This window comes from Polyodon spathula, chromosome 2 (genome assembly GCF_017654505.1).
Source record: "Polyodon spathula isolate WHYD16114869_AA chromosome 2, ASM1765450v1, whole genome shotgun sequence".
Lineage (NCBI taxonomy): Eukaryota > Metazoa > Chordata > Actinopteri > Acipenseriformes > Polyodontidae > Polyodon > Polyodon spathula.
Window position 1 is genome coordinate 27,301,878 of NC_054535.1, and position 27,646 is coordinate 27,329,523.

Below are 27,646 nucleotides of genomic sequence, written 5' to 3' on the forward strand. Positions count from 1 at the left end.
ATTACTAATAAATAAGATTATAGTCGTGACACACCAAAATTAAAATACTCTAAAGAGACAGCACACAGGTTCTTTGAATCAGGACAGCAGCACCAGTTGAACCACAATAGAAAGGCAACAATTATTTTCTATCAATTTATTACAAGTTAAAATAAAAAAAAACTAAACAGAGAAGAGACAGTTACTCTGTTTTGCTTAAATAAAATAATTCCTAAAAACAAACTAAAACCTGGTGCAAACAATCAAAATCTACATTAAAACCCTTTCTAAAAAGATAAAAAGTCCAAGCCCCTAACAACCAGTCCTCCCTTCATCGTAGTTTCAGCTAGTCTGTTTCATATAGTCCTTTCGTAATCCATAATCCAGTCTTTATTGTTGCTCAGGGGAGGGCAACAGAGGTGACTACAAAATAAAAGCAACAAAAATAAAAGGCCAAAGGATGTATGCATAAAAGTAGAGCAATGAGCACATAAAATCGAAACCAAAATTAAATCAATCACACTTTCTTTCCTTAAGAAATAAAACATCAGTGTGAGATATTGATCGTGCATGCTAGTAATGATGCAGGACAAGGACAGACATACAACCAGAGCCCCAAAACACAGTTCTTTATTTAAGCCACCCAGTCAGAACGTGAATATAAAGACAGGAACACAATTACGTTTATACCAAAAGGTAATAAAACAATCCCCTATTGGTTCTCAACTACAGTCACAGCACTCTACCTCTAAACAGTCTTTCTCATTCTCTTGTCAGCAAAGACTAACAGCCCTTCTCCTCCTCTCATTCTTCTCCCCTGCCTTGAACTAAACCATTTTACAGGTATACCTACAGGTAAAATAAGGACTTCAAATGAATATAATATCATAGCTACATACTTAACATATATATATATATATATATATATATATATATATATATATATATATATATATATATATATATATATATATATATATATATATATGATATTAATTGTTTGACTAACTGTCTCAGTTGAATGTTGGTCATCAGCATTCAGTTGATGCAGCTGAACAAACCACATTTTTCTTGTTGATTAGCTGAGATCCGTCAACTTAGAGACACACTTGCATCTATTTAAGAATACTAAGCATAAAAACAGACCATAATTCATTTTCAATGTATCACATTAGCTTCTCATTTTAATTCATCTTACAGAACAATCCAATCAACACTGGAAGCAATCCAAAATATATTCACTGATAATCACAATTGTTATAATGAATAGTTACACTGTGTCAATTAAAAATAAGAACTCAAATCCAAACATTCATTGAGACCATTTGGTTCCATTGTTCTGAGAGTGAATATCCAATAAGCTTCTCTTTTTAATAGTAATTTTACAATATTACCTCCTCTATCTGGCAACACAATGTTTCACGTGCTATAAATTTTAAAGAAGACTGACCCATGCTTCATTGTTTGATAATGTCTAACTATTGCATAATCTGCATTATACGGATAGCAGCTTTATGTTCCGCTATTTTAATCTTAAGATTTATTTTGGTTTGTCTAATATATGCTAAGCCACATAGACATTTCAACATAAATGACTGTACTGTAACTGTTGTACTACAGTTAATAAACCCCTTGATTGTGTATTTTTTTACCTCTATGTGAACAATTAAAGTATTTCGTGTTGTATGTGTCAGAGAAATCAATACATTTGACTAAAGCTAAGGTTTACAATTTTAGAAAGGCAAACTATGAAGGAATGAAACAGAGACTAACAGAAGTACAGAGAAGTAAAATAGAGAAAACATCCACAGAAAAAGCATAGCTTTTTTTTAAACTGTAGTACTAGAGGTGCAACACAATTACATCCCAAAAGTAGACAAATATAAATCTAAAACAAAATTGCCAAAATGATATTTAAAGTATTTAAAAGGGACCAAGAACAAAGTACACAGAAAGAGTACCTTGAACTGCAAACTCAAGTCAAAAAGAAGGTTAGAAAGGCCAAGAGAGAGATAAAAATGAGCATTGCCAAGGGGGCTAAAAACAATTCCAAAAAGTTTTTCCAATATTATAACAGCAAGAGAACATTCAAAGAGGATGTAAAATGTCTAAGACATACAAATGGCAAAATCATAGACAAAGAGAGAAAAATAGCAATTATATTAAATTATTACAGTTTTTACAAAGGAGGACATAGGTACATGTCTACATTTTGCTATCCAATTTTTTAGCATAACAGAGGCAGAAGTGTTAAAGGGACTAGGAACTCTGAAAATAAACAAATCCCCTGGGTCGGATGAGATCCTCCCAATATTACTCAAAGAAATGAAACAGGTTATTTGCAACTAACCAAGCTAACCAAGATCATGCAACAGTCTCTTGACACAGGGGTTGTACCAACAGACTAGAGAACTGCAAATGTAATACCGATCCACAAAAAGGGAGACAAAACCAAACCAGGTAACTACAGACCAATAAGCCTGACTTCTATTATATGCAAACTTATGGAAACTATACTAAGATATAAAACAGAAAATTACCTATATGGAACAGTATCCTGGGAGACAGTCAGCATGGTTTTAGAAAAGAGATTGTGTCTAACTAACCTGCTTGATTTTTTTGAGGATGCAACATCGACAATGGATAACAGCAAAGCATATGACATGGTTTATTTAGATTTCCAGAAAGCTTTTGGCAAAGTCCAGCATAAAAGATTAATTCTCAAACTGAATGCAGTAGGGATTCAAGGAAATGCATGCACATGGATTAAGGAGTGGTTCACATGTAGAAAACAGAAAGTACTGATTAGGAGGACAATCTTCAAAATGGAGCAAGGTAACCAGTGGAGTACCACAGAGATCAGTAATAGGTCCTCTACTATTCCTAATCTACTTAAATAACTTAGATTCTGGTATAGTAAGCAAACTTGTTAAATTTGCAGACAACATAAAAATGGGAGGAGTGGAAGAGACCATTGCAGCAGCACAAGTCATTCAAAATTATCTAGACAGCATTCAGAACTGGGCAGACACATGGCAAATGACATTTAATAGAGAAAAGTGTAAGGTACTCCACGCAGGCAATACAAATGTGCAATATTAAATATCATAAGGGAGATACTGAAATATAATAAGAAATCTATGAAAAAGACCTAGGAGTTTATGTTGACTCAGAAATGTCTTCATCTAGGCAATGTGGGGAAGCTATAAAAAAGGCCAACAAGATGCTCAGATATATAATGAAAAGTGTTGAATTTAAATCAAGAGAAGTAGTGTTAAAACTTTACAATGCATTAGTAAGACCTCATCTAGAATACTGTATTCAATTCTGGTCATCTCGCTACAAAATGGATATTGCTGCTCTAGAAAGAGTGCAAAGAAGAGCGACCAGAATTATTCTGGGTTTAAAAGGCATGTCATATGTAGACATGCCTTTTTAGAAGCTTAAAGAATTTAATCTATTCAGTCTTGAAAGAGGAAGACTTCAAGGTGATCTGATTCAAGCATTCAAAATTCTAAGAGGTATTGACCTGAAAAAAGAAACAAGGACCAGGAATCACAAATGGCGATTAGATAAAGGGGCATTCAGAACAGAAAATAGGAGGCACTTTTTTACAAAGAGAATTGTGAGGGTCTGGAACCAACTCCTCAGTAATGTTGTTGAAGCTGACAGTTGCCATATATGGGTGTAGTTAACCAATAGTAGTAGCAACCACCCGAAACACATGATTAAAAGCATACCATACGGGCAATTTTTACTTTTAAAACGCATATGTAATAATACATCTGATTATGAAATGAAAGCTCTAGATATGCTAAATCGTATATAATTTGCAATATCGTTAAATTATTTATATAATCTTTAAACAGGAACAAATCAATTTCAGAGCCAGTCTAAACCATTAATACATCACTGTTTAAAGATTATATAAATAATACCAATCCGAATTTAACATTTACAATGGAACATAGCCAATCCGGAACACATTTTATAGATTTACTTATCTATCAATATTAAAGGTACATTTGATACATCAATTTTTCAAAAATTAACCGATAGGAACACGATTTTGCATGCTAGTAGCGACCACCCGAAACACATGATTAAAAGCATACCATACGGGCAATTTTTACTTTTAAAACGCATATGTAATAATACATCTGATTATGAAATGAAAGCTCTAGATATGCTAAATCGTTTTCTTGCAAGAGGTTATAATAGCACAATTATTAAAACTGCCTACAATAGAGCTGATAAATTACAACAAGAGATCTTGATTGAAACCACTAAGGATAAGCAACCTAGCAATGATAGAATGATTATTCCTGAATTCAACCATACTGTCAATGATATTAAATTGATTATTTTAAAACAAACAAACAAAATAAACCTTGCTTTCAGTTGGAGAACTAAGTAAACAATATTTTGTGTGGTCCCTGTGCATACATGCGGGAACTCATGACATCTAGTGGTCAACCCATTACACTGCAGGGAACAAAGCTTTCATTCTCAACCACAGTAATAACATTGGTCCACTTTTAAGAATCCCATAGGATGATTGCTGTCTTTACCAATAAGTCAATATGGGAAAACGTAAAGAGCTATCTGAAGACATTAGACAGAAAATTATTTACTGTCATAAAGTTGGAGAAGGATACAAGAAGATTTCCAAGCATTTGAGTATCCCAATTCCAACTATTGTTTCTATTATCAACAAGTACAAGACTCATGGTACTGTCACAATGCTCCCTCGGTCTGGAAGAAAGAAGGTTCTTTCACCAAGAACAAGTAGAAGAATTGTGAGGAAGGTTAATAACAATCTGAGATTGGCTGCCAAAGATATTCAAAGTGAATTGACTGCAAGTGGGACTGGGGTTTCCATTTCAACCACAGGTCGAGTATTGCATGGTGAAGGTCTCAATGGTCGTAGGCCAAGGAAAAAGCCACTCTTAGGAAACGTCACAAGGACAATCTCTTAAAGTTTAAAAAATGACATTTGAATGATGGAAACAAGTATCGGTCAAAGGTTTTGTGGAGTGATGAAACAAAAATCAAGCTACCTGGTCATGCTGATAGTCGTTGCGTTTGTTGAAAGTCTGGTGAGTTGAAAAGAACACCATACCTACTGTCAAGCATGGAGGTGGTAATATCCTTCTGTGTTGGCGCAGGACATTTAGTTCCAATACATGGTAAAATGGATTCCATAACATACCAAAAGATATTCAAACAGCCAATCATCTGAAACCCTCTGCTACAAAACTTGATTTAAAGTGCAACTGGATGTTCCAACACAATAACGATCCAAAGCACACATCAAAATCTACTTCAGAATGGTTAAAGAAGAATAAAATCATGGTTGGTTTTGGAATGGTCTAGCTCTAAATCTGATTGAGAATCTTTGGTATGCATTGAAGAAGGCAGTGCACAAGAGAAGACCTCAGAATTTGAATGAACTGGAACAATTTTACGTTGAATAATGGTCAAAAATCACTAAAGAATCATGCCAAAAGCTCATTGATAAATATCCTAATAGTTTAAAAGAGGTTGTTATTGCTAAAGGTGCTACAACTAGCTGTTAATTTAATTTTCCTTGTCAGGGTATGAATACTTTTAAATTAGCATTTTTGGAGTTTTGCAGAAATAAATAATTGTAGATTGTACTATTTCTTGTAACTTTTTTTTCCTCATCCACAAAAGCAAAACTTTTGCTACAAAAGATTTTCCCTATAATTATAATACAAATAATAATTCATATAATGCATGTAATACAACACAGTATAATATAATAATACAGTCTAACACATTCATCAAACTAACTATCCAAAAACAGTACTTTTTTTTTTGTCCTTTAAACAAAATTTGTTTTGTTACACTTTTCAAATTGACTTTCCTTGATTTTGAATGTTATATTTTTGCAATGTGATGCTGCCTCAATTTATAATAAACAGAGATCAGATCAAAATGCTTTTTTTTTTGACTGTGCACATTTATTCATTTCCTAATACTCCTCTCACACTCATGCAAAACAGACACCGTACTTAAAGATGCCACCAGACCTTAAAGATCACCAGACCCCCTTTATTTATTAACTTATTAATAAATTTGTAAAACACTCCTGTCTATGATACATGTCTATGAGTCTTACAACTACTTTCACCAAGATGGCCAACTTCCAGTTCCGATTTGGCCATAGCTGTATATTTCAAAATCTGTGTTCTTTGTACTAATATCAAAAGAAAAAATGCCAAACTGTTACTTAAATATATTTGTATTATTACCTAAAAAAACACACGCAGTATAATCTAACAGGAGTCTTACCTTGATTCATAGCCAAGATGTTGGAGTGGAAATTCTCTGCATTTGATTTTTTATTTTTTTTTTATACTCCTGAATAGGTCATTTTTAATGTTTGTGATGAGTTTTCTTACATGTTAGCCTATTTTCACTCTGACAATCATCAAGTAGTTTACAACTGACAAAGTATAGTTGCATTTAGGTTGCAGTGAAATACCCAAATACGAATACTCCAGCTAAACTGTGCAAATGTAACTTCCAGCATGTATTTATCTATGGTGTATTTCTGTATATTTGAAATAAAAAAATATAAAAAGCAATGAGGTTTTTCACAGTCAGATTATGACAAGGTTGCTCGCATTAATAAGCTGTCATTTTAATCGAAAAAATTAAAAAAATTAAAAACACAAGCGGCATCACAACTTAACCAAACAAAATAATGTTGTTGTTAGGGTTAGGGTTAGGGTTAGGGTTGGGACTCTAGTTGAGTTGAGTCAGAGGGGGGTAAAACTTGACTCAAGTCTTTGACATCCCAAGCTTGAGTCGAGTCACAGAGTTTGCGAATCGAGTCATTAATTCTGACAGTTCGAGACAGTTTCATTTAATCAGATTAATTTCAATAAAAAATACAAAAATTGAGATGCACAATAATGTGGTCATGTTCACCATTAAAGATCCATGGTTTCTGCCTTGTGTTTTGTCTCCATTTCAGTGAATTCACAATTAATTGGCCTATTTATAAGCAGGTGTTGTTATTGACCATACAGAGGCCCTTTTACCTGTGCTCAATTGGGTTGAATGTACAGTAATGGATACCACAAAACAAAATAATTCATTTACCATTTATTTACAACTTTACTAATGGCAGTCTGAGTGTTTTTCACTTTTTCTTAACGGTGAAACTCCCTGATAGTTCGTTTCAGATAACTCAACCATATGAAAGGAAATTATGTGGCATTTAATTTGATATTTGTTTTAGAGATCTTGCTTCTAAGCTTAAAATATGCAGCTACAAAGGAAAGCAGTACAGGTAATGTAACTGACATGAAATCAGAGCTTTAAAACCATTGCATACTCAAACATATATGCTCCAGTTCAAAATCATAAACTCAACCTAATTTGCTTAATATTACAGAAAGACATGTGTCTTGAAAGGCTATGAGTTTAGCATAATAGTGTGTGTTACAAAATACTGTTATTTTCAGATAAAAAGGGTTGTTCACTAATGCGCTTAAAAGAAAATCGAAACTATTTCACACAGAACACATTGCACCATAAACCTTTTAACCACCTATACTTGGCAAAATCAAATCCCAGTTGTTTGTCCAAAAAAAACATCAATGCAGTTAAAATGTGCAAAGATACAGTACTACTAAGAGGTAAATTGTATTTTGAATAACCCTACTAACATAAAAGTTGAGTCAAGTCTTTTGAGCAGGGACTCGAATCGCACCCGATGGCTTTTTCTGTGCCAATACTAAAATTCAACTCTTCTTTCCTGCCCTGTTTAAAAATGCATTCCCTTTTTAATGAGCAGCTGAAATGATACAAGTTCTAGCTTTCTGCCCAATGCTAAATCTGTTTTTTACTCTAATTAGCTTTTAATTTACAGGGGATGTAAATTTCACCTGAAAAAAGCAGACATTTGGGTGTGGTGCCTTAAGGAATCACTGTCATATTAAACAGTAAGTGTTGACCAAAAGTTTTCATGATCACTGATGCTCAAACATCTGTGTATTAAGACAGACCCATCACCACAAACATCAGTGTAACAAACTCAATAAATATTATAATAAACTGTAATGGTTTGTTTTCTTAGCAAAAATGATCTGATAAATATGGTATTGTTTGTCCATGCTGCTTTTCAATATGTCCCCAATCAAACTACTTACAGAACATCAAGCACCTTTATTTTCAGTGCAGGAGATCTTCCAGTTCTCAGGTTCCATTTCAATGTGTAGGAGCCCAAATATTTCCAATAGATTGCAGTCCTCATTGTTGTAGACTTCAGAAATTCTAATTTTTTGAAAAGATTCTGTTTTTTTCTACCTACAATAAGTGCTCATAATCTGTATCCCTTTCTATTTCGTTCATTGCTTTTTGCATGACCATTTATTTTTGTTGGGGAAAAAAAGAGAACGCAACTGATACATTTTGTATGGAATTCATCACTACTTAACAGTCCTGAAATTAAGCTGTGAGTTGTCTGTAATGGTTTTCTACCCAGAATTCAATGTTCTCATGACTAGTATAAAGGAAATAAAAGAAAGAGTAACATAATACCTTATATATATGACAAGTGTACATTTTTGTGTAGGTGTAAACTGAGTTGCCATACCGTGAGAAGACGCAAGGTGACGGTAGTGGTACAATAATTACATATTTTACAGAACATTACAATGTAGCAGCGTATAGATAAATACCGGTACTTAATGTTTCTGCAAACTAAATTATTGTTTTTAAATATATATCAGCATATGTAAAGGATCTCGGTTTGGCTACCTTATATTGCCTGTGCACATGACAATGTCAGAGGTGCAGATATACCTACGTACTTGCCAAACTGCACCTACGTGTGCATAGTACTAGAATATTGAAGACATTTATTTCTGTTAAAATTTGAAGTATAGTCTGTGTTTTTGTTACCTTAAAAAATGTGTTAAATTATATTCGATCCCTAACGTAGGCAACATCAGTGTTTATTATTTACCAAAATAATTAATATGCCAAATCGTTTATATATCAGCGATTGCCTATTTAATTACAGAGTAATTAATTATACTGCACAAATGATTTACGTTTGTTTTTAAAAATGTAGATAAATAACAAAAACGCCTCTTCAACAGATCATCGGGTTCCGGGGGTGAGTTTTCGCTTTTTGATCGCAACACAACCAGGTTGAGCAACCTTTTGACCAAGAACCAGTTAATCAATGTGACCACACAACGCAAGAAAGGACCCGGTCATTAAAAATGAAGGAGGTTGAAAATGTAGTCACAGCCGTTAGGAGTATTAATAAACCAACAGGTTGGTTATGTATGTAATTATAACTAATGTCACACAGATATCTGTCAAAAGTTCTATAGGTAAACTATATCTCTAGACATCTCTAGGCAGTCAGACTGAATTGCTATGGATACGGTCTATACAGGTAGTTTGTTCCAAGTGCTTTATTGTATTTCACGCTAGTAATGTGGAACATTTTTTTAAAAATTGTGATCAACATGTACTTGGTGCAATCAATCGTTTTGAGCCGTGTGTGTGTGTGTGTGTGTGTGTGTGTGTGTGTGTGAAACTTCCAATGTTTCCATGGTTCAATTGCCCTTTTTTAACAGACACAGAAAATTAAGTTTTAAGCACTCTCGTGCCATTTTTATTATTTTCAAACGAGACCAGTAAAACTATGACGGATACTCCATGCCAAAATTAAAAACAAATATGTATTCATAATTTTGGCATGGAATGTCCTCTATGTAAAACTGATGTACATAACTTTAATTGCTTAAACAGTTTCCTAATACAAGATGCTCCTAGGTGACTGAAATAAGTCTTTGCATAATTTATTTACCAATCTAGTTATAATGGAGCTTTATGGGAACAGTGAAAAAAAAAAAAAAAAAAAAAACCGTATAGTCTTCTGCAATCAGAAAATCTATCAAGTGGTCTCACGATTGCAACTCAGATTTTTTAAGAGTAACGCGAAATCAGCCATACACATACATATATAGATATAGACCCGCCACCGGCTGACTTCGAGTGAGATTTCCGTCCGCCATCTTGGATGCTTACAGGTCTGCCGCTGAGAGCGATATAATCAATGTGAACAGACAGACACGCGCAGAGCTTTTGGGGGTTTAATTTATTTAGTTTCATAAAGTTGTATTTTAAAACTTTGATTTTAAACTATTAAATTATTCACCAACTCTCGCAATGTCCAGCTGATTTATCTATGTATCTAATCAAAAATCAAGATGTACACATAGCCTACAAGGCTATATATGTATCTTCAATGTCTTTCTGTTTCTATCTAGACAAGTGTCCATCAGTGCTATAATAAATCTCCTTTTGTTTTTGCTACATATTTCTAACCATAGACAACAGAAATTAATGCTTACCGGAATAACACATTTTTATACTTTTAATTAAACCGGACATTTCCAGACCAGACAGGATTTTAAATGAAATAAACATTGTTAATCCGTGTCAGTTTCTAAATGAAATTGCAGATATTTGAAAAGTGAAACTTTTATTAAGAATGCTTTCCATTATTCATTTATAACCTATACATTACAATGTTACAAGAGTACATAATAAATTACTGTAATAAATGTTCTTCCATTTCTTGATGATTGAGTAGACTGTGCCCACAGGGATATTCAGAGACTTCAATATTTGTTTGTACCCTTCTCCTTATCTGTGCTTTTCAATGACTTTATCCCTGACTTGCTTCGAAAGTTCCTTGGTCTTTATGGTTGAGTTTTGCTTGAAATTCACTATCTGACCAAGGAACCTCACAGAGACAGGTGTTTTTGTTCTGAAATCCCGAGAACCACTAATATTGCACACAGACAGAGGCCATTGAACTAATTGTGTGGCTCGCTAAAGTATTTTGTGCACCTGAATTAATTTAGGTTTGCCACAGCAAAGGGTTTGAATACTTATGCAAGCATGACTTTTCCATTTCTATTTCATATTAATTATCTATTTACATCTTTTTGTTTTTGCTTTGAATGTGTGGAGTAGGTTGTGTATATAACACGTATTAATTCCTACTTCAAAGTATCATGACTGCAAGCTTTAAAGATTTCCATTACGAGAGTAGATGTTAAACTTCATGCTGATTTGAACTTGGCTCTCGCCAAGATACGCACTAACTAAGATGTAGCTTTACAGTAAACTAATGTGATCCATCAGCATCTCCATCCATTTGCGTTGCTTTCCATCTGATGATGTAGATATCCTTCTGCCTGGTGTTGATGGCTGAGGTGTAATGCTGGCTCCAGGGATCAGCTTGTTTTGCTTCCCCAGCACATCATTTCACGCTACGGCTGTGATGCTGGCTCCGGGGATCAACCCAGTGTGGTCTCCCCAGTGCATCAGCATGACAACCGTCTGGATTGAGCTAAGTAGGATACATCTCTGGGGTCTTCAAATGGGCACCTTCCATCCTCGGTGTTGCGTCGACTAGCAATAAAATGTGAAAACTGTGAGAGGGTCTGAATGCTTTTGCAAGGCACTGTATTTCATGATTTTTGCTTTTGCAATTAAATAGATAAATTAACTAGACATTGTGAGAGTTAGTGAATGACTTAATAGTTTAAAATCCAGGTTTTAAAATACAACTTTATTGAAGCTAAATAAATTAAACCCTGAAAAATGCTGTGTGTATCTGGCTGTTAGTGCTCTCAGCGGCAGACCTACAGTGCCTATAGAAAGCCTACACCCCTATCAAAATTTTCACCTTTTGTTGCCTTATCCAACCAAGCAGTTTTTATTTTTAATTAATTTTCAACAAATTTCTAGAATATTTTTTTCACTTGGAAATTGTGGGGTAGGATGTGTAGATAAATGAAAAAAAAAAAAGCATTTTAATTCCAGGCTATAAGCGCCCACCCCGCTTGTAATAGCAATCCTAAATTAACTCGGGTGTAACCAATCGCCTTCAAAATCACACGCCAAGTTCAGTGGCCTCCACCCGTGTTAAATTGTAGTGATTCACATGATTTCAGGATAGATTAAGCAGTTCCTGTAGGTTCCCTCTGGTGGCAGTGCATTTCAAAGCAAAGCAATCATGAGCACCAAGGCGCTTTCAAAAGAACTCTGGGACAAAGTTGTTGAAAGACACAGATCAGGGGATGGGTATAAAAAAAATATCAAAGGCTTTGAATATCCCTTTTGAAGCATGGACAAGGCTATTACTATGAAGTGGAAGGTGTATGGCACCACGAAGACCCTGCCTAGATCAGGCCGACCCTCCAAACTGGATGATCGAGGATACTGATCAGAGAGGCTATCCAGAGGCCAATGGCAACTTTGCAAGAGCTACAGACTTTTATGGCCAAGACAGGTCAAAGTGTGCATGTGACAACAATATCCCAAGCACTCCACAAATCTGGCTTGTATAGTAGATTGGCAAGAAGAAAGCCATTACTCAAGAAAACCCACCTTGAATCCTGGTTGAAGTATGCAAAAAAATTAAAAAAAACTTCTGTAGCCATGTGGCAAAAAGTTTTGTGGTCTGACAAAACTAAAATGGAACTTTTGGGCCTAAACGCAAAGCATTATGTTTGGCGCAAACCCAACACAGCACATCACCCAAAGAACACCATCCTTACTGTGAAGCATGGTGGTGGCAGCATCATGTTATGGGGATGTTTCTCATCAGCAGCGACTGGGACACTTGTCAGGATAAAATGGAAAATAAATGGAGCAAAGTACAGAGAAGTCCTTGAGGAAAACCTGCTGCCCTCTGCAAGAAAGCTGAAACTGGGATGGAAGTTCACCTTTCAGCATGACAACGACCCAAAGCACACAGCCAAAGCTACACTGGAGTGGCTAAGGAACAAAAAGGTAAATGTCCTTGAGTGGCCCAGTCTGAGCCCCGACCTAAATCTAATCAAAAATTTGTGGCATGACTTGAAGATTGCTGTCCATCAACGCTGCCCAATGAACTTGACAGCTTGAACAGTTTTGTAAAGAAGAATGGTCAAATATTGCCAAATCTAGATGTGCAAAGTTGGTAGAGACCTATCCCAACAGACTCACAGATGTAATAGCTGCCAAAGGTGCTTCCACCAAATATTAACTCAGGGTTGAAGATTTATCCAATTATCTTTGAGTTTTGTATTTTTAATATATAATTTTTTTCTCAATAAAAACTTTTTTCCTCTCAACAGTGTGGAGTATGGTGTGTAGATAAGTGGAAAAAAATCATTTAAATGTATGAAACTGAGGTACTGACACAACAAAATGTGAAAAAGATTCAAGGGGGTGTAGTCTTTCTAAAGGCACTGTAGAAGCATCCAAGATGGCGGACCGAAATCTTGTTCGACTGCACTGAGAAGTCAGCCGTTGGTGGGTCTAGTTCTATTTATGTCTATGGCCACAAACCCCATTCAGTGGACCGATGACTGTGAGAAGGGTATTACTGTAGCCTGCAGCTAATATCTCATAGCGGAAGTTGAAGTTGTCACATATTTCTACATAGGAAATGTTAGTCTTGAAGGGCTACTGCAACAAATACCATCCTGCTTTCTGGTGGATGGGGGTGGGGGGTGTTTTAACAATTCATTTAAATCGGGCACAGGTTATAGCCCTTACAAAAAAGTACTATAGTATTGCTATACACAATATACTATAGCACTAAAGTAAAATGAGAATATTATAGTAATAAAGTACTATAATGCTGTACTATTGTACTGTACTACAATTATTATTACTGGGATACAATTAAATTACTATTATACTGTACAATAGACAGCACAGTATTGCTTGCCCCAATGGTCTATTACAAATAAAACAAAATAAGTGTTCAGAACTTTGTTTATTAATTTATTAATAATGTGACATTCTTTGCAAGCAGTTTCTCTTCATTAATAAGTTTTGTCCTGATAGCTGCACGCACTTCCTTTGCCTTGCATACAATATATATATATATATATTATATATATATATATATATATATAATATATATATTATATATATATATATAATCTATATCTATATTATATAGATGTACAACTTACATTTGTTAACAATGACACGAGTCGACAGTTTCTTTTTTTTTTAGAACGGTTATAAACAAAATTCATTTGTAATAGGGAAAGTAAGATTATCCCTGTCATTACACCGATTGTAATCCACCTCCGAGGAGGCTAAAACGGATTTTATCGAAAGTACGAAGGAAACATTTGTAATTAATTTTTTGACTTTTTTTTTTTTTTTTTTTTTTTTTTTAATTGTTGGAATTAAGGGGCCTAGTGGTTTGATGTTCATTCCACACTTTTATATAACTTTTGATTACATGCACTGTGTTTTGCTCTAGGTTGTACAGCAGTTAGTTAATCTTTATTTTATATATATATATATATATATATATATATATATATATATATATTTTTTTTTTTTTTTTTTAAACATAGAGATAAATGCACTGGCATCATCAAAATCAACGTCAAAGTTATTCAAGCACTTCACAATAGCTTATGAAACAGTGTTTTAATTAACAGCCTGTAAGTAAAATATATCTGCAAGGGCAGCTTTCAGTTCCAGTACTTCAGATGCATGTTCACCACTTAGGTCTTACAAAAGAAATACAATGTGTAACCCATACTGACCTTGGGCATCAGTCGACTCGTCAGCAAGTGACCACTAACAAGCAATCAGACTGTTTTACCAATTCCATAATCTCCTGCTTCTGATACTCTGCAACTTTAGATACGTATTCACATCTCAGCTGGACTGATGAAGGAATCACTCCATCATTTGCTACATTCAGTCTGAAGACTTTACGTAACTTTTGGTTGTGCAATTTCTCAAGAGGAATATTTCCGCAAAGAAACAAAAACCTCTGTCAGGTCAAAATTGAATGTGTTTTGTGCTTTCTGGTTTTCAGTGTTCTTTTGGAACATGGAAGTCACCATTTTTTGTTTCTTTGCAAGTAATGCAGTCGCAGTGCTGCTCTGGATTTCCGTCTTTCTCTTTCAGTGAATACTTGAATCTAAATGCCTGTCAACAGCTGATTCTCGGTAGTGATCTACAGTAACGTTGCATGTCGTACAGAAGAGCTTACCTCCATCACTGTGTAAAACTCCTGCTGGACACTGCTTTACGTGATCTGCTGCAGATACATTTTTAGCCTTTTTAGACATCAGTTTTTTTTTTATTTACAGTGCTCAGTATTTTAATTTGCCGCCTAGATTGCATATGACAATCACTTCACCGTACTGTGGGCATGGTGAATAGTACACACAGGCACACAGCAGCACTGTACAGTTTCGTTAATGTGATATAGTAAAAATTACGGTATTGGGCTAATTTCACAATTTCCACGCAACCAGTGAAATCACAACTTACATAGGGTCTAATTTATAACATTTTGAGAAATCCATAATTAAAAACACATTTTTATTTTGCTTGCAGCTGTTTAAAACAGACCATGTCATTTTCTTTGGGGACAAGTCTGCCTTTTACTGTAGTTTATGTACATATTTGCATACTTTAACACTTTCATGCATGACATATTAAACAGCTGAAAAAAGTAGTTTTGGACAATACATGTTTTGCATTAATTTTTTTTTTCTTCCCCCCCACTGCTTTGTATGGGGAAAATATGTCATCCTCATATTAGGTTATCATGTTGAATCTTCCAAATGTCCCGTTATTAAAAATAGTGAAACCATTTTTTTTCTGTCCCCATATGAGGTCGCCATGCATGAGAAAGTTAACTATTCATTAGATTGTTTCTGAAACTTGTTTTGGCTAACAGGAGGTTCACTCAGTTTGGAGTTAGATGTTTTAGTAGTCCGAAATGTAATTCTGGGTTTTAAAAAAAGTTTTATACTAAGTTGAGAGCTATTATGGAATTATTTGAGGATCATCTCCATTTAGCTCCAAATTCTGTTCTATCTATGTACATATTTCTATGAAGAAAAAAAAAAAAACACTGGTTAATTTTATTGGTACTATCCTGCCTTTTGGAAATGTCACAAAGGAAGTTTCAGTCACAACTCTTGCAATTTAAAGATTTTGAGGCACTCGATACAGCCTCAATTTTGAACAAAACATCTCAGCCATCACAGAGACAGGCAGGTCGGTCGTTTAACTTTCAATCCCTCTGTAGATGATGAAAATTATGTTAAGGTTGGGAGGAGGAGGAGGAGGAGGTAAACTCAAACACACAGCACAGTCTGCAATGAGGCAAACCAGTTATGTAACTTACAGTGTAGTTATTATTCTGAAACTTTTTTTTACCCAACGTTGAAATGAAAGAGACAAAAAAATGCTGACCGAAACACATTTATTTTTTATATCTACTTTCATTGGAAAAAGCAAAACAGCCTCAATATATTAAAGCTATAGTAATACCTGTACAATATTATTCTCAAACATTTCCATTTTTGGATATACTTCTCTGGTACTGCATACCAAATTACTTCATGTAAATCCACTCATTCAACTCTCCTGAAAAGGCAGTTATTCCCATGAATGCCCAGAACTCTGAAAAATTACGACTGGTGGCCACTTTTAGAAGGTTTACCTGGTGGACTAGATATATCAGGGGAGATTACATGGCCATTACACAATAATGGCAATTAAAAAAATTCTATTTTATATATATATATATATATATATATATATATATATATATATATATATATATATATATATATATATATATATATATATATATATATAAATTGTATTACTTTAATAAATTCTACACACTGTATGAAATATTTTTTTAACCTTTGTTGGGATTTTTCAGTGAACTGAGCCACTTTATTGTTTTAGTTCCGATTTTGAAATGGCTTGCGTTTTACTATAGCTTTAACTAGTCTATATACACAGAACACCACAGTACATCTTTTGGATTAGATTATAATTAAATCCCACCAAATATCCTATGTAAGCAAAGCAGCTTATCACAGTTTATTACACAAGTTTTCAATTTAAAAGGAAAGCACTTTAAACTTGCTAATGGTACACTGTTTTTATAGCACAAAATGCAGGCTCAGAGTACAGTCTGACTGGTACATTAATTTTAGAACAGGTTATGTGCAAAATCAAAAACGTTTTTCAAACAAAAACAAAGCCTGTAATTCATACTGAAATCTTAACATATTACTTTGTACCAAGTTATTATTTTTAATGTATTACAGGTAAGATGAACTCCATGTGTACTTCAGAGTGTGATGTGTTTCATTATCTACACCCAGGTGAAAATAAAGTCCAGAAAACAATAACAAAAAAACAATAAGGGACTTGTAAGAATATTGTTATGCAGATGATATTTAAGAAAATACCTGTTTTGGGAACTGCTGGTCTAGAAAATCTCTCAAAACTACACCACCGCTCTAACAGGTTTGGAAAGATAACTACACAAAACAGCACACCAGTAAAGTACATATAGAGATTACATTTTATTTCTGGCACCTCTATACTTTTAGTAGCTTTGAAAACATTCCAAATAACAACACAAATGGCAAGTGTAACACACTGATAGTAGTGGTAGTCATTAAAAGTAAGGATAATGGCATCTTAATTGAAATTTAATCATAGGGTAAGTGATGAAAGAATAATAACAATAATAATAAAAACAACCTCAAGTGAGAATTTAGTAAACCTTTTGAACAACTATTTAAAATCAATCCACAAGAGCTACAACTGTGAATAGTACCTCTGGTTTGCTGAGAGGCACCATTTATTTTGCATGTTGCAAGTCTATTTTCTTTTATCTTCAGGTTTACCTTCTTTTGGTTCCTCCAAAACCTATTAAATAAAAAAAAATGTAAAAAAAAATATTATTTTTAGGTCCAGCTTGACCTGATAAAACCCTGCCAAATGGAGAAAAATATGCAGAATTGAGTGGTGGTTTTGTGATGTGGACTGACATACTCACAGTGCTAACAAACTAAAACTAAAAACTAATTTCAGTTGCTTTCAAATCAACATTATTTTATCTGAGTGATCAAGCAACAGAACTGACCATTAATACACCAAGTTCTACAAGTTTAAAATGATATTTTAAATCAACAGGCAACGTATGATAAACCTGGGGAAGGAATGGTGACCAAAACCAATTAAGTGCCACAGTAAATTCATTGTTGTCTTTTCTGGGTTCATATTGCAATTCAAGATCTCTTTCTGACCTATACCTGTCATGGCTAACAAGAAGTGAGGTGGAAATGTTTATCAAAGTAGGATCAAGATAGGGGTGAAACGATTTTTCGATAGTATGATATATCGTGATTACGAATATTCGTGAGAATCGGATCGTTAACATTTTTTAATTATTCGATAATCGTAGAAAATGATACATACTCACTAAACATGGCTGGAAGCAGAACAGACGCTTTTCTCTCCAAAGAAGGGTAAAATCACTGTTGCGTACTAGGGCTGCCACGATTAAATCAAAAATCTATTCCTCGATTGATTCCATTCCTCATTATATACATGGATATAAATACCAGATAATCGATTCAATAATTACATTTTTGTAAGGCGCATAGTTAATACAATTATTTAAGTTTATCAACGAAGCTGCGCTGAACGTCCTACTTTGCTATTTACAGTACTTCTACCAGACAAACAGCGGGCGTGCTCTTGTTTTCCTGCTCGTGTTAACTAGCATCTGATTTGCTGGTCCCATCCTACCAGCGAATCAGTTTTTAAAATTCTTTGTAAGTATGCCTCTCTGTGTAAAAAAACAAAACACAACAGCTTGTTTCCAGAGCAGGACGACAGGCTTGTATTCCTGGCAAACAACCTGTAAATAAAGTGTGCACATTGAACAAAAACTTACCGTATATTGCTTACATTTTTCGTAAACTCGTGTCTAGTTTATATAGCTTACATTCCAAAGTACTGTAATCGGTTTGGAATACATATTTTGGTAACACTCCTGTAGTATGTTAAACTTGCTAGGCTTGTTGCGAATGTTGCGTTTTCTTTTTCATTTGACGCTACCCAGGAGTAATTACCCCACGCATTCAGTTGTTGTGCACACGCTTTTACTGAACTGCAATGATAATGTCACGGGAAGAGGAATCCACTGAAACTGTACGGTACAATCATCGATATTTACTAGAACGATTATATTTTGTGCGCCCAATTAATTAACAGCTTAACTGACAGACATAGTGTGTACTTTCACTACAAAAAAACATACATAGCAGGGAAATACAGTACCACAGGATATACGAATGTGGCAAAAGCATAACAACAAAAGCAGGAACAACTTCAAAACATGCCCTTCCGTACTTGGCACCCAGTGGAATTAAAAAAACATCAGCAGTCAACAAGCAAGGTCACTTTAATAACATACATCCCCCCCCAATTTATTTTCTTTCTTGCTAGAATCTTGCTCTTTTTTAAAGTCTGTAGCTTCCTTGTGTTGCAGACCATATTTCACAGTGAAAAAAATACATAATTTGTTATTTTTTCCTTTTATTAAGTTAAAAAAGTAATTGAAAAATGACAGCTAGTACCGTGATAATCGGTGTATCGTGAAAGAGTGGGCTTGCAACTATTCGTACCGTGGAAATCTACTATCATTTCATCCCTAGATCAGAACCTAGTACCTTTCTGCTTCATGTTAACTGAGCATATTATACAAAAACTTTAAAAGTAAAAAATTACAATCTAACATTTACATTACCTGACGCTGTCCTTGTCCCAGTGTTTCCCGCTGGTTTAGTGGGGAAACTGGTTGAATTCCATGTATTCCTTGTACCAGTATTTGTATGGGATCTTTGAGGTAAAGAAGTCAATAACAATCTGGTTAGAAATAATTTGTTATAGCAGCAGTTACAAATATATACTAAAACATGACATTAACTAAAGGCAAGACTAATTAACTTTTTCTGTGTTGTACTTCAGCTATAACTGTTTATATCACACATGTACAGTATGTTTAGTGTTACACATTTTTGGTTTTAATCTGAGTTTATTTTACATATATTAAAATAGGGTTAAAAATTGGTAAAAATTGTTTAATAGCAACGCCTGTAAAAAAAAAAAAAAAAAAAAAAAATGGGGGGGGTTCGTAGCAGTTCTGGTTTCTGATTAAGTTTAATGTCCCTGGCACAGATTCTGCTTCATCATAAATGCAAGTCAAACCCACATTTTCCCAAGTTAGCTGGTACTTTGCGAATGTTTGGGCAGCACTCTGACAAACTGATTAACTCATTCTGCACTCTCTTAAAGCGCATGCAAGCGCCTCTTAAATGGATTGCTTGTCTCTCAGTTCACTTTATTGGTTTCAGTTTAACGAGTCACTTATTTTTCAGTATGTTCTTTTCTTGTCAGCGCAAACATGTACCTCAATGTAGAAGTATTTGCCGCGCTATGCGTCCTCTACCTCATCTGACCCACTTCTGCTATTTTTCTTTTTGTATAATTCGAAGCTTTCATTTTCCTTTGAATAGTGATAAACCGATTTACATTTCCTCTGCATTCCTCATCCACTCAAAATATTATATTTTCGTGTAAGTATTTCAATTTAGTTTTTGATCAAGCTAGTAGTTAATATGCCCAGCAATTGCCATAATAATCAGAATCTGATTGGCCAACATAATCAAGCGATAATGTGTTTGCGAAGTGACACAGAACCACATTTGAATGTTATTTGATCCTCTGATCTCTAAACGTCTGCTGTATCCAAGGATACAGTGTAGGGCTGCTTATTACAATGTTGAGTCAAAATAAAACAGCATTTTAATCAAAATATTGTGTACTTCCTAGAAAATAGTACTGGGAAAATACTGAACAGACAAAAATTGGGTTTAATCAGTAAAAACCGATGTCTAGTTTAAAAAAAAAAAAATCCTGTAATTTACACTAAGTATGTTAAATTTGCAGTAAATTCTAATCTAATCTGTGCAAAATAGAATGTGTGTGTGTGTGTGTGTTTAATGTGCAATGTTCCAACCTTGTAACATTATAAATAGAACAACCTAAATATTATAAACTTACCTTTGACTTCCAAACAGATATCCTAATACACCCCCTGTACCCATCCCTGTCCAAAATCCTGGTCTGGAATTATCAGTACCGTGAGGTCTTGCAAAGTTGTTACCAAAACCATATCCATCACTGGTGCTTCCAAATCCAGCTGAGGCACCTAAATTAGTTTGATAATCATTAATTATAGAGTCTGAAGCTTAAATGTATTTAAAAAAAAAAAAAAAGATTTACAATTATTTTATACAATTAATAAATAATATGTTTCCTTTATGATTGAAAAAAAAGTCAAACTTTACCATGGCACTGGAATCTGTAAAACACTACTGATAGTTACATTACAGTTACATGCATTTCCTAAACCAGCACATCCAGAGGTGAAAGGCAAGACAGCTTCATAACAGTTTTCTAGAACAGTTTAAAAAATATCAAACTTTATCTAACCCACCAAAACAATATCATGAAGCCCATGCATTATTTACTGTACCTGTGTAGCCTGCATTACTTCTGTCGCCTGTGTTGCCCATGTAATCAGGTTTGAATCCAGGAGGTGGAGGACCCATTGTATGAGTTCCACTTTGGTAATCGTGTGTGTGGGTGTTCGGATAGTCATCATTAGGAAACCGCTGTTGTCCTTGTAGTGGCCCACATAAAAACATTTTATACACACCATAAGCAAACAGCAGTAGTACTGCAACGACAATTAAGCTGCTTGCATCACCAGACGTCTGGGAATTGATGTTGCTTGATGAACCCTGAAAATAACCTGAACCAAAGCCCCCACTGCCATAGGAACTTTTCCTGCTTTGTGTGCCATGCTCAGTTAGTTCAAGGGTGTACTCCAGTCCACATGATCCCTTTAGAACATATGGGTCATCTGGATAATTATATCCCTCACAACTAACTTCAATGGTTCCAAATCTGTAAGCATTATCCATGTCAGTTTTACATTCCCACTGTAGATAATAAAAAAGAAAAACATTTATTGAATACCTTGAAATATTTATTTTTACACTTTTCAAATTCATGGTTAGTATGAATTCCCAAGTATAAACTTGGCAATGCCCAACTGTAGAGGTACAGTTACTTGGGTAGCTTATCTGTTCAGAAAGTAGATCTCCCAAAAGACTCATTAACAGAAACATCTGCTACACAACTGTGTATAAGGTATAGGACCTCCACAGACAACCAGGATCGCTAGTGACAAGTTAGCAAAGGATACGTGACCGTTCCCCAATGAAAACTACCTCTAATACAATTAGGTTTGGAAGTTGGACCTGAAATTTTGACTTTCAGTTATCGATTTTACTGATCCCTGTCAAACATCAGCTACTTATGTTGTCATGGACAGTTCTTGACAGCTCTTATTATTATTATTATTATTATTATTATATTTTTTAAATTAGATAAACACAGACATTACTCCTTATTACATGTATGTGTATTACCTTTGTGAAACATAAGTATGAACAGTATAGATGATTTACACTACCTGCACATCAAAGCCATCCCAGCCTTTATTCTGGCATTGCACTACTTCTGGAACAAAAGCCAGGCATCCAGCTGACCCCCCAGTGCACTGCAGCTGTGGCACAGGACTGGTCCGTCTGGAATTTGTATGTCGTCCTTTATACAGAGTGATGACTTGAATCTCTCGAAGCAAAACATTCCCTGTAATCAGCGAAACTTTGAGTTATGAAGGAACGATTACTTTGGCATTTTCACCAGATTCACCAAAATTAAACATAGCCAATCTGGAATAAATTAAAGCTAAATCAACAGAAGTTCTTTATTTTTATCTAACACCATCCTCAGTACAGATTTTCTAATGCTGCAGCAATCCACAAATGCGCATAACTGGTTTTATTTTTTACTCATTTGTTTGTCGAAATGGCACTGGAGTAGGAAAGAAAAATGGTCAATGGGCAACACAGAATGGCACTGAATTCGACTGTTTCTATAATATAATCTTACTGATATCATTATGAGTCAAATGGAAATGTCAGACATGTCTGCCACAGCAGATCGAAAACGGAAGAAATTAAATATGGAGACAACAAGGAGGGATTCACTTGTGGAAGAAAGTATTAATATTGCTGATGCCCAGGTACAATTATTTATACATGCTTTAAAGAAAAAGTGGATTTTAAAACATGATTTAGGCTCATGTGTAAGGCTGTGCATTTTCAGGTTTGGTACCGGAATGCATAGCTGCTCTATAATGTCTTTTTCACAGTTGAGCTGGAGAAAATTATATTTAAATTAAGGTGGTACTACAGTAGTAGACATACTCTGGCTGAAATGTACTGTTACAATTACTGCTTTAAAATGTTACATTGCGTAAATCGGCATTTATATGTAAAGAAATGATGGCATTGTTATACATGAAAAAGCTATGGATTTCTTTCTATAACAGTTTTGCTGTGTGCAAATGTTGGTATTAGTTAGGCAAATTAAAGGTTCTTTTCATGCATGAAAAGGGTCCAAACATACTTGCATATATGCTACTGGGGATGAAAGATTGAGCAATATTTTGGTTACTGTGACCTAACCCGACAAGTAAAAACATCAGACTTACAAATACAGGCTGGAGTTGACAAATTTGCTGAGGTGAAAGTGCGTGACACTACCCCTTTTTATTTTAGTTTATTCATGATTATCTGTGTAAACATGTTATTTAAAACTTATTTGAATATTTTTTTAAAACATATTTCTACTTTAGACAGTCACATGAATGTGGTGCTTATCTAGCAGTTTTTTGTCACTGGTTTATAATTGATACAAAGTGGCATTCTTTGTGGAAAGCAGGTGAAATGTATCAAACTTAACTCGAGATTGTAAGTATCAAATTTGGTGAGATGGATGCTCTAAAATATAGTTATACTGTGTTCTTACACCTGGCTCTCTGTGTAAAGCCCAAACATTACTTTTTTTTTTTTTTTTTCCAATGATCTGAGAGTACTTTAATGTTCCCAGCTGCTACTGTAAAACATTTTTTCAATAGTGTTCTGTAAAATGTACATTCATTTATTGTAAATAATTTTAATGATGTTGTACAACTATTTGTCTAATGTAGCAGTAGTTACACTATGTACCGTTAACTGTGAAATGTTTATTTAACTGGGATATCAAAAGCTGGCAGACAAGCAATTCATTTAGCATTAAAACCTTTACCCACTATAAAAGCAAAAGGTTTAATGAACATAACATTATATACTTTATTACTATAAATTGAGATTAAAGGCTTGCTACCCACCAGTTACGATATGGCAAGCAAAACTGTGCAGCAATGCAACAAAATGAATAGAACCTATACTTTTGATAAGTATCTTTCATACCACAGACGACACGGGAGCGGCACCAGGCAGCACTGGAGCGATGTGAAATAAATAGGATTTCATCCTATTTTTTGTGATGTGCCCGCGTCAACTAGGGCATTGAGCAATCAGAGAGCAGCATCAATGCACACAGTCCACCACGTCAGTGAAGCATTTCTATGACCGCGGAAAAAATCATAACTGCTGTGGAGAAATATCCAGTTTTATGACAAAGGTCATTGCAATTACAAAGCTACAGAGATGAAAGACAATATATGGGAGTCCATGTCGAAGGAACTGGTAAGCTTGGTATGTAGGATTTATTGCCATATATGTTGAAATACCTTCAGAGAAGACACTCACAATTTCCACATAACATTTACAAATATATAACAGTCTTGATCATAGTTTTGTCAATAGCAATTTTTAACAGTTGTGATCAGTCAACGTAGTAAATTTCTGGAGAAATTCTATAGTCAGAGGTCACCTGGCATGATGTCACAGCACATCCGCCATCTTAGTAAACGAAGGACTTGCACATTATGAATAAATCTTAGGGAACAAAATGTTTCAGACAGAAAAAATAAAATTTAGAAAATCCTCTAAAATTAAAAATGTACCTTTAAAAACACGTGCCTATTTCTAACCTCCAGATTGCCAATGAGCAAAACCTCTGTTCAGGCAACACTGCCTGGAGCACATCGCCTCTGTTGTGTACGGTCATGTCGCTGTGAAAGTTTTTGTCGCCCAATTAAAAATTTGCATCGCATCTGGTGTATGGCAGTCTTCAGTTTAGAGGAACAACATTTTTGAGTTTTTTATAAAACCAGTGCAGTGCTTCAAAAATACTGTTATTGCACATGTTGTAATGTACAGAATCCCCAAAGGGACATGATGTGAATTACAAAAGATTAGTATCTCATGCTCACGACTTATTATCTGGTGAGGATGAGCTGATAGCTTGCTGACTGCAGCTGACCCCTGGTGTTCTCTGTGAATAGGTTAGGAGACAAATCACTGTATCTTCCTCCTGGCATAACAATTATGCAAAACTGGTATGCTTTTCACTCATGCTATTTTAAGGTAAATACATTATTTATTGCATCCAAATGTATTCTCTTACTGTGGAACATTACACTCGGTTACATAAGAAAATGCGAAAGGAGTAATTTGAGTCATGTTGCAGGATTTGTATGTTATTTATCATGAAGAAAAACATGCACATTTATGGCCTATACATTATACTATAGGCCAGTGGTACTCAACTTTGAACCTTGAAATCAATTCCAGTCCTGGTCTTTTTTCCAACCAGGTCCTAAATTAGTTAGTTGCCTCTTAACAGCTTAAACTAACTACATTAGAACCTGTTTAGAGTAAAACGTGGACTGGATTTATGTAGAGGGCCAAAGCTGAGTACCACTGCAGTAGGCTATGTCATACAGTACTCCTTAAGAGAAAGGAATGGGGTAAAATCCCGAACGAGACGGAATGGCACATTAATTAATTAAATTGCATTAAAAAGCAGCGTAGAAAGTTACACACACGTTAGGAGAATATTTTAGCAATCAGAGCCGATTAATAACGCGCTGTTGTTAAACCATTCCGTCCCAAAACCCTCTTCTTATCAACAAAAAGCTCCTGGAAGAGTCAGTTACTAAGGTGCAAAGACGACGAAAATCATACACATAATAATAGAACTAAGTAGGAACAACAAACCTACTTTTCATTCCCTATTCGTGCAATAACAGTAACTTGTGCACACACGATACTAACCTTTTTTTTTTTTTTTTTTTTTTAATTCATAATGCCCCTTGAGGGTACGTGAGCAAGTTGTATTACAATTAATATATGGTTTCGAATAGTTACATTTACTTTCTATTTGCTTAAAGACATTATCAGGTTGTAGTACTCTATTTACATTTTTTTTTTTTTTTTCAGGAAACACAATTTCCTGAATATGTAATAGAAAACGTATTGTGTATAAATATTTGATGGGGCTGGCAGTAAAAAAAAAAAAAAACTGTAGTGTTATTGTTATTTAATATGTTAATGCCTGCTTTTAAAATCTTAAATTCACTGTGTCTTGGAAAATTACTCCCTCATTTACGCTGTGTTTATTTATTACGGGAGTATACTCTTCATCACTGAAGTCCACGCAACTGCCAAAACGCAACAAGACTGCACTATGGCCCGGAAAACAAGAAAGCACTGCAGAAACAAGTACAGCCATTTACTTTCTTACCTCCGTCGTTCCAGCTCTCGGCGTACATTACCAGAAGATAAAAAACAAACGTTGCAATTAGAAACTTCATTTTGTTTCCCATTCAATAAGTTGCAAATGAAGTCAAATTCTTGAAATGATTACCACTCAATTACTGGTGACGCAGTTCACTTGGCCACTTTTCTTAACTGGGAAGCCGTTTTAGGTAGTTTTTTTTTGTTTTCTTTTTTTTTTTTGTAAAACGCTTCCGAAGTCAGTTACAAATTCAAATTGTACTTTCGTTGATTCTCTAATTTTAGCAGTGTAAAATACGTTGCTTTGAGTTTCATCATACAGCGCGCACTTCCTCACTGGCAATCACTTACTTCCGTGAAGTTTTCTGATTACACAATGGTTGGTGAATTATTAAGTCATGTGATGAGTATCGCCATATTGATAAGGTCATAAACGAGTAATCTGTGCTCTAGGTTTAGGCAGTGTTGCCAGATCAGAAGTTTTCCGTTTCTGCTCATTGCAATCTGGACGTACGAAATGGGCAGCTTAATTTTAGATGGTTGTACTGGTACAGCAGTATTGTTAGTATTTAAAGCTGTGGTGTCGCACAGTCAGGTACTGTTTGTTTGTGTCCCATGCCAAAATATGACCCCATTGGCTTGGGATGTAATACAGACTAGAATGTAAGTAACATTTGAAAAATGGCCTAGTCTGCAACGTATGCAAATGTGTGTCATCAAGTGGTGTGCCATGTGATCCCCTAGAGAGACACATAAAGCTGTGAGAGTTGTAAGCAAATATTTAGTAGAAATCTTCAATAATTAAGGTGCAACAAGGGGGAAAGCTGCAGTCTCAGTTTAACTGATAATCCCTATATATAAATAATATTATCTTGTAAACTGTATTTATGTGTGATACGAATCTAGATTTAAACCTTATCAATAACAAATGGCTAAACATATCGATTTGTATTTTATAAAACCCACTATAATCAGTAACAGTGGCATGAACAAATAGTAATATAGGTCTCCTAAAGAAGTAATGCAAAAGATCCCAAGGTGGGTCTCTGAACATGGTATGCATACACACACACACACACACACACACACAACACACACACACACACACACAAAAAAAAAAAATAAAAAATAAAAATATA

General features: G+C 34.8%; 1 protein-coding gene across 1 annotated transcript; it reads right to left on the reverse strand.

The window, feature by feature from the left end:
* Positions 1–17,076: 17,076 nt before the first annotated feature.
* Positions 17,077–26,879, reverse strand: saraf (store-operated calcium entry-associated regulatory factor). Its single transcript, XM_041218784.1, has 6 exons — positions 26,515–26,879; positions 22,448–22,626; positions 21,443–21,911; positions 20,968–21,115; positions 19,652–19,743; positions 17,077–17,763 (listed from the first exon to the last, which is right to left on the reverse strand). The coding sequence occupies exons 1-6, from the start codon at positions 26,594–26,596 to the stop codon at positions 17,738–17,740; spliced, it is 996 nt and encodes a 331-aa protein (XP_041074718.1). The 5' UTR covers positions 26,597–26,879; the 3' UTR covers positions 17,077–17,737.
* Positions 26,880–27,646: the final 767 nt, after the last annotated feature.

Bases quoted from the DNA above. Each gene is read 5' to 3' on its own strand.
- saraf (XM_041218784.1), bottom strand. From the start codon at position 26,596: ATGGGAAACAAAATGAAGTTTCTAATTGCAACGTTTGTTTTTTATCTT. The intron at 21,912-22,447 runs GTAGTGTAAATC...TATTATCTACAG, and splicing joins GGGATGGCTTTGATGTGCAG to TGGGAATGTAAAACTGACAT. The intron at 21,116-21,442 runs GTACAGTAAATA...AAACTAATTTAG, and splicing joins AAGTAATGCAGGCTACACAG to GTGCCTCAGCTGGATTTGGA.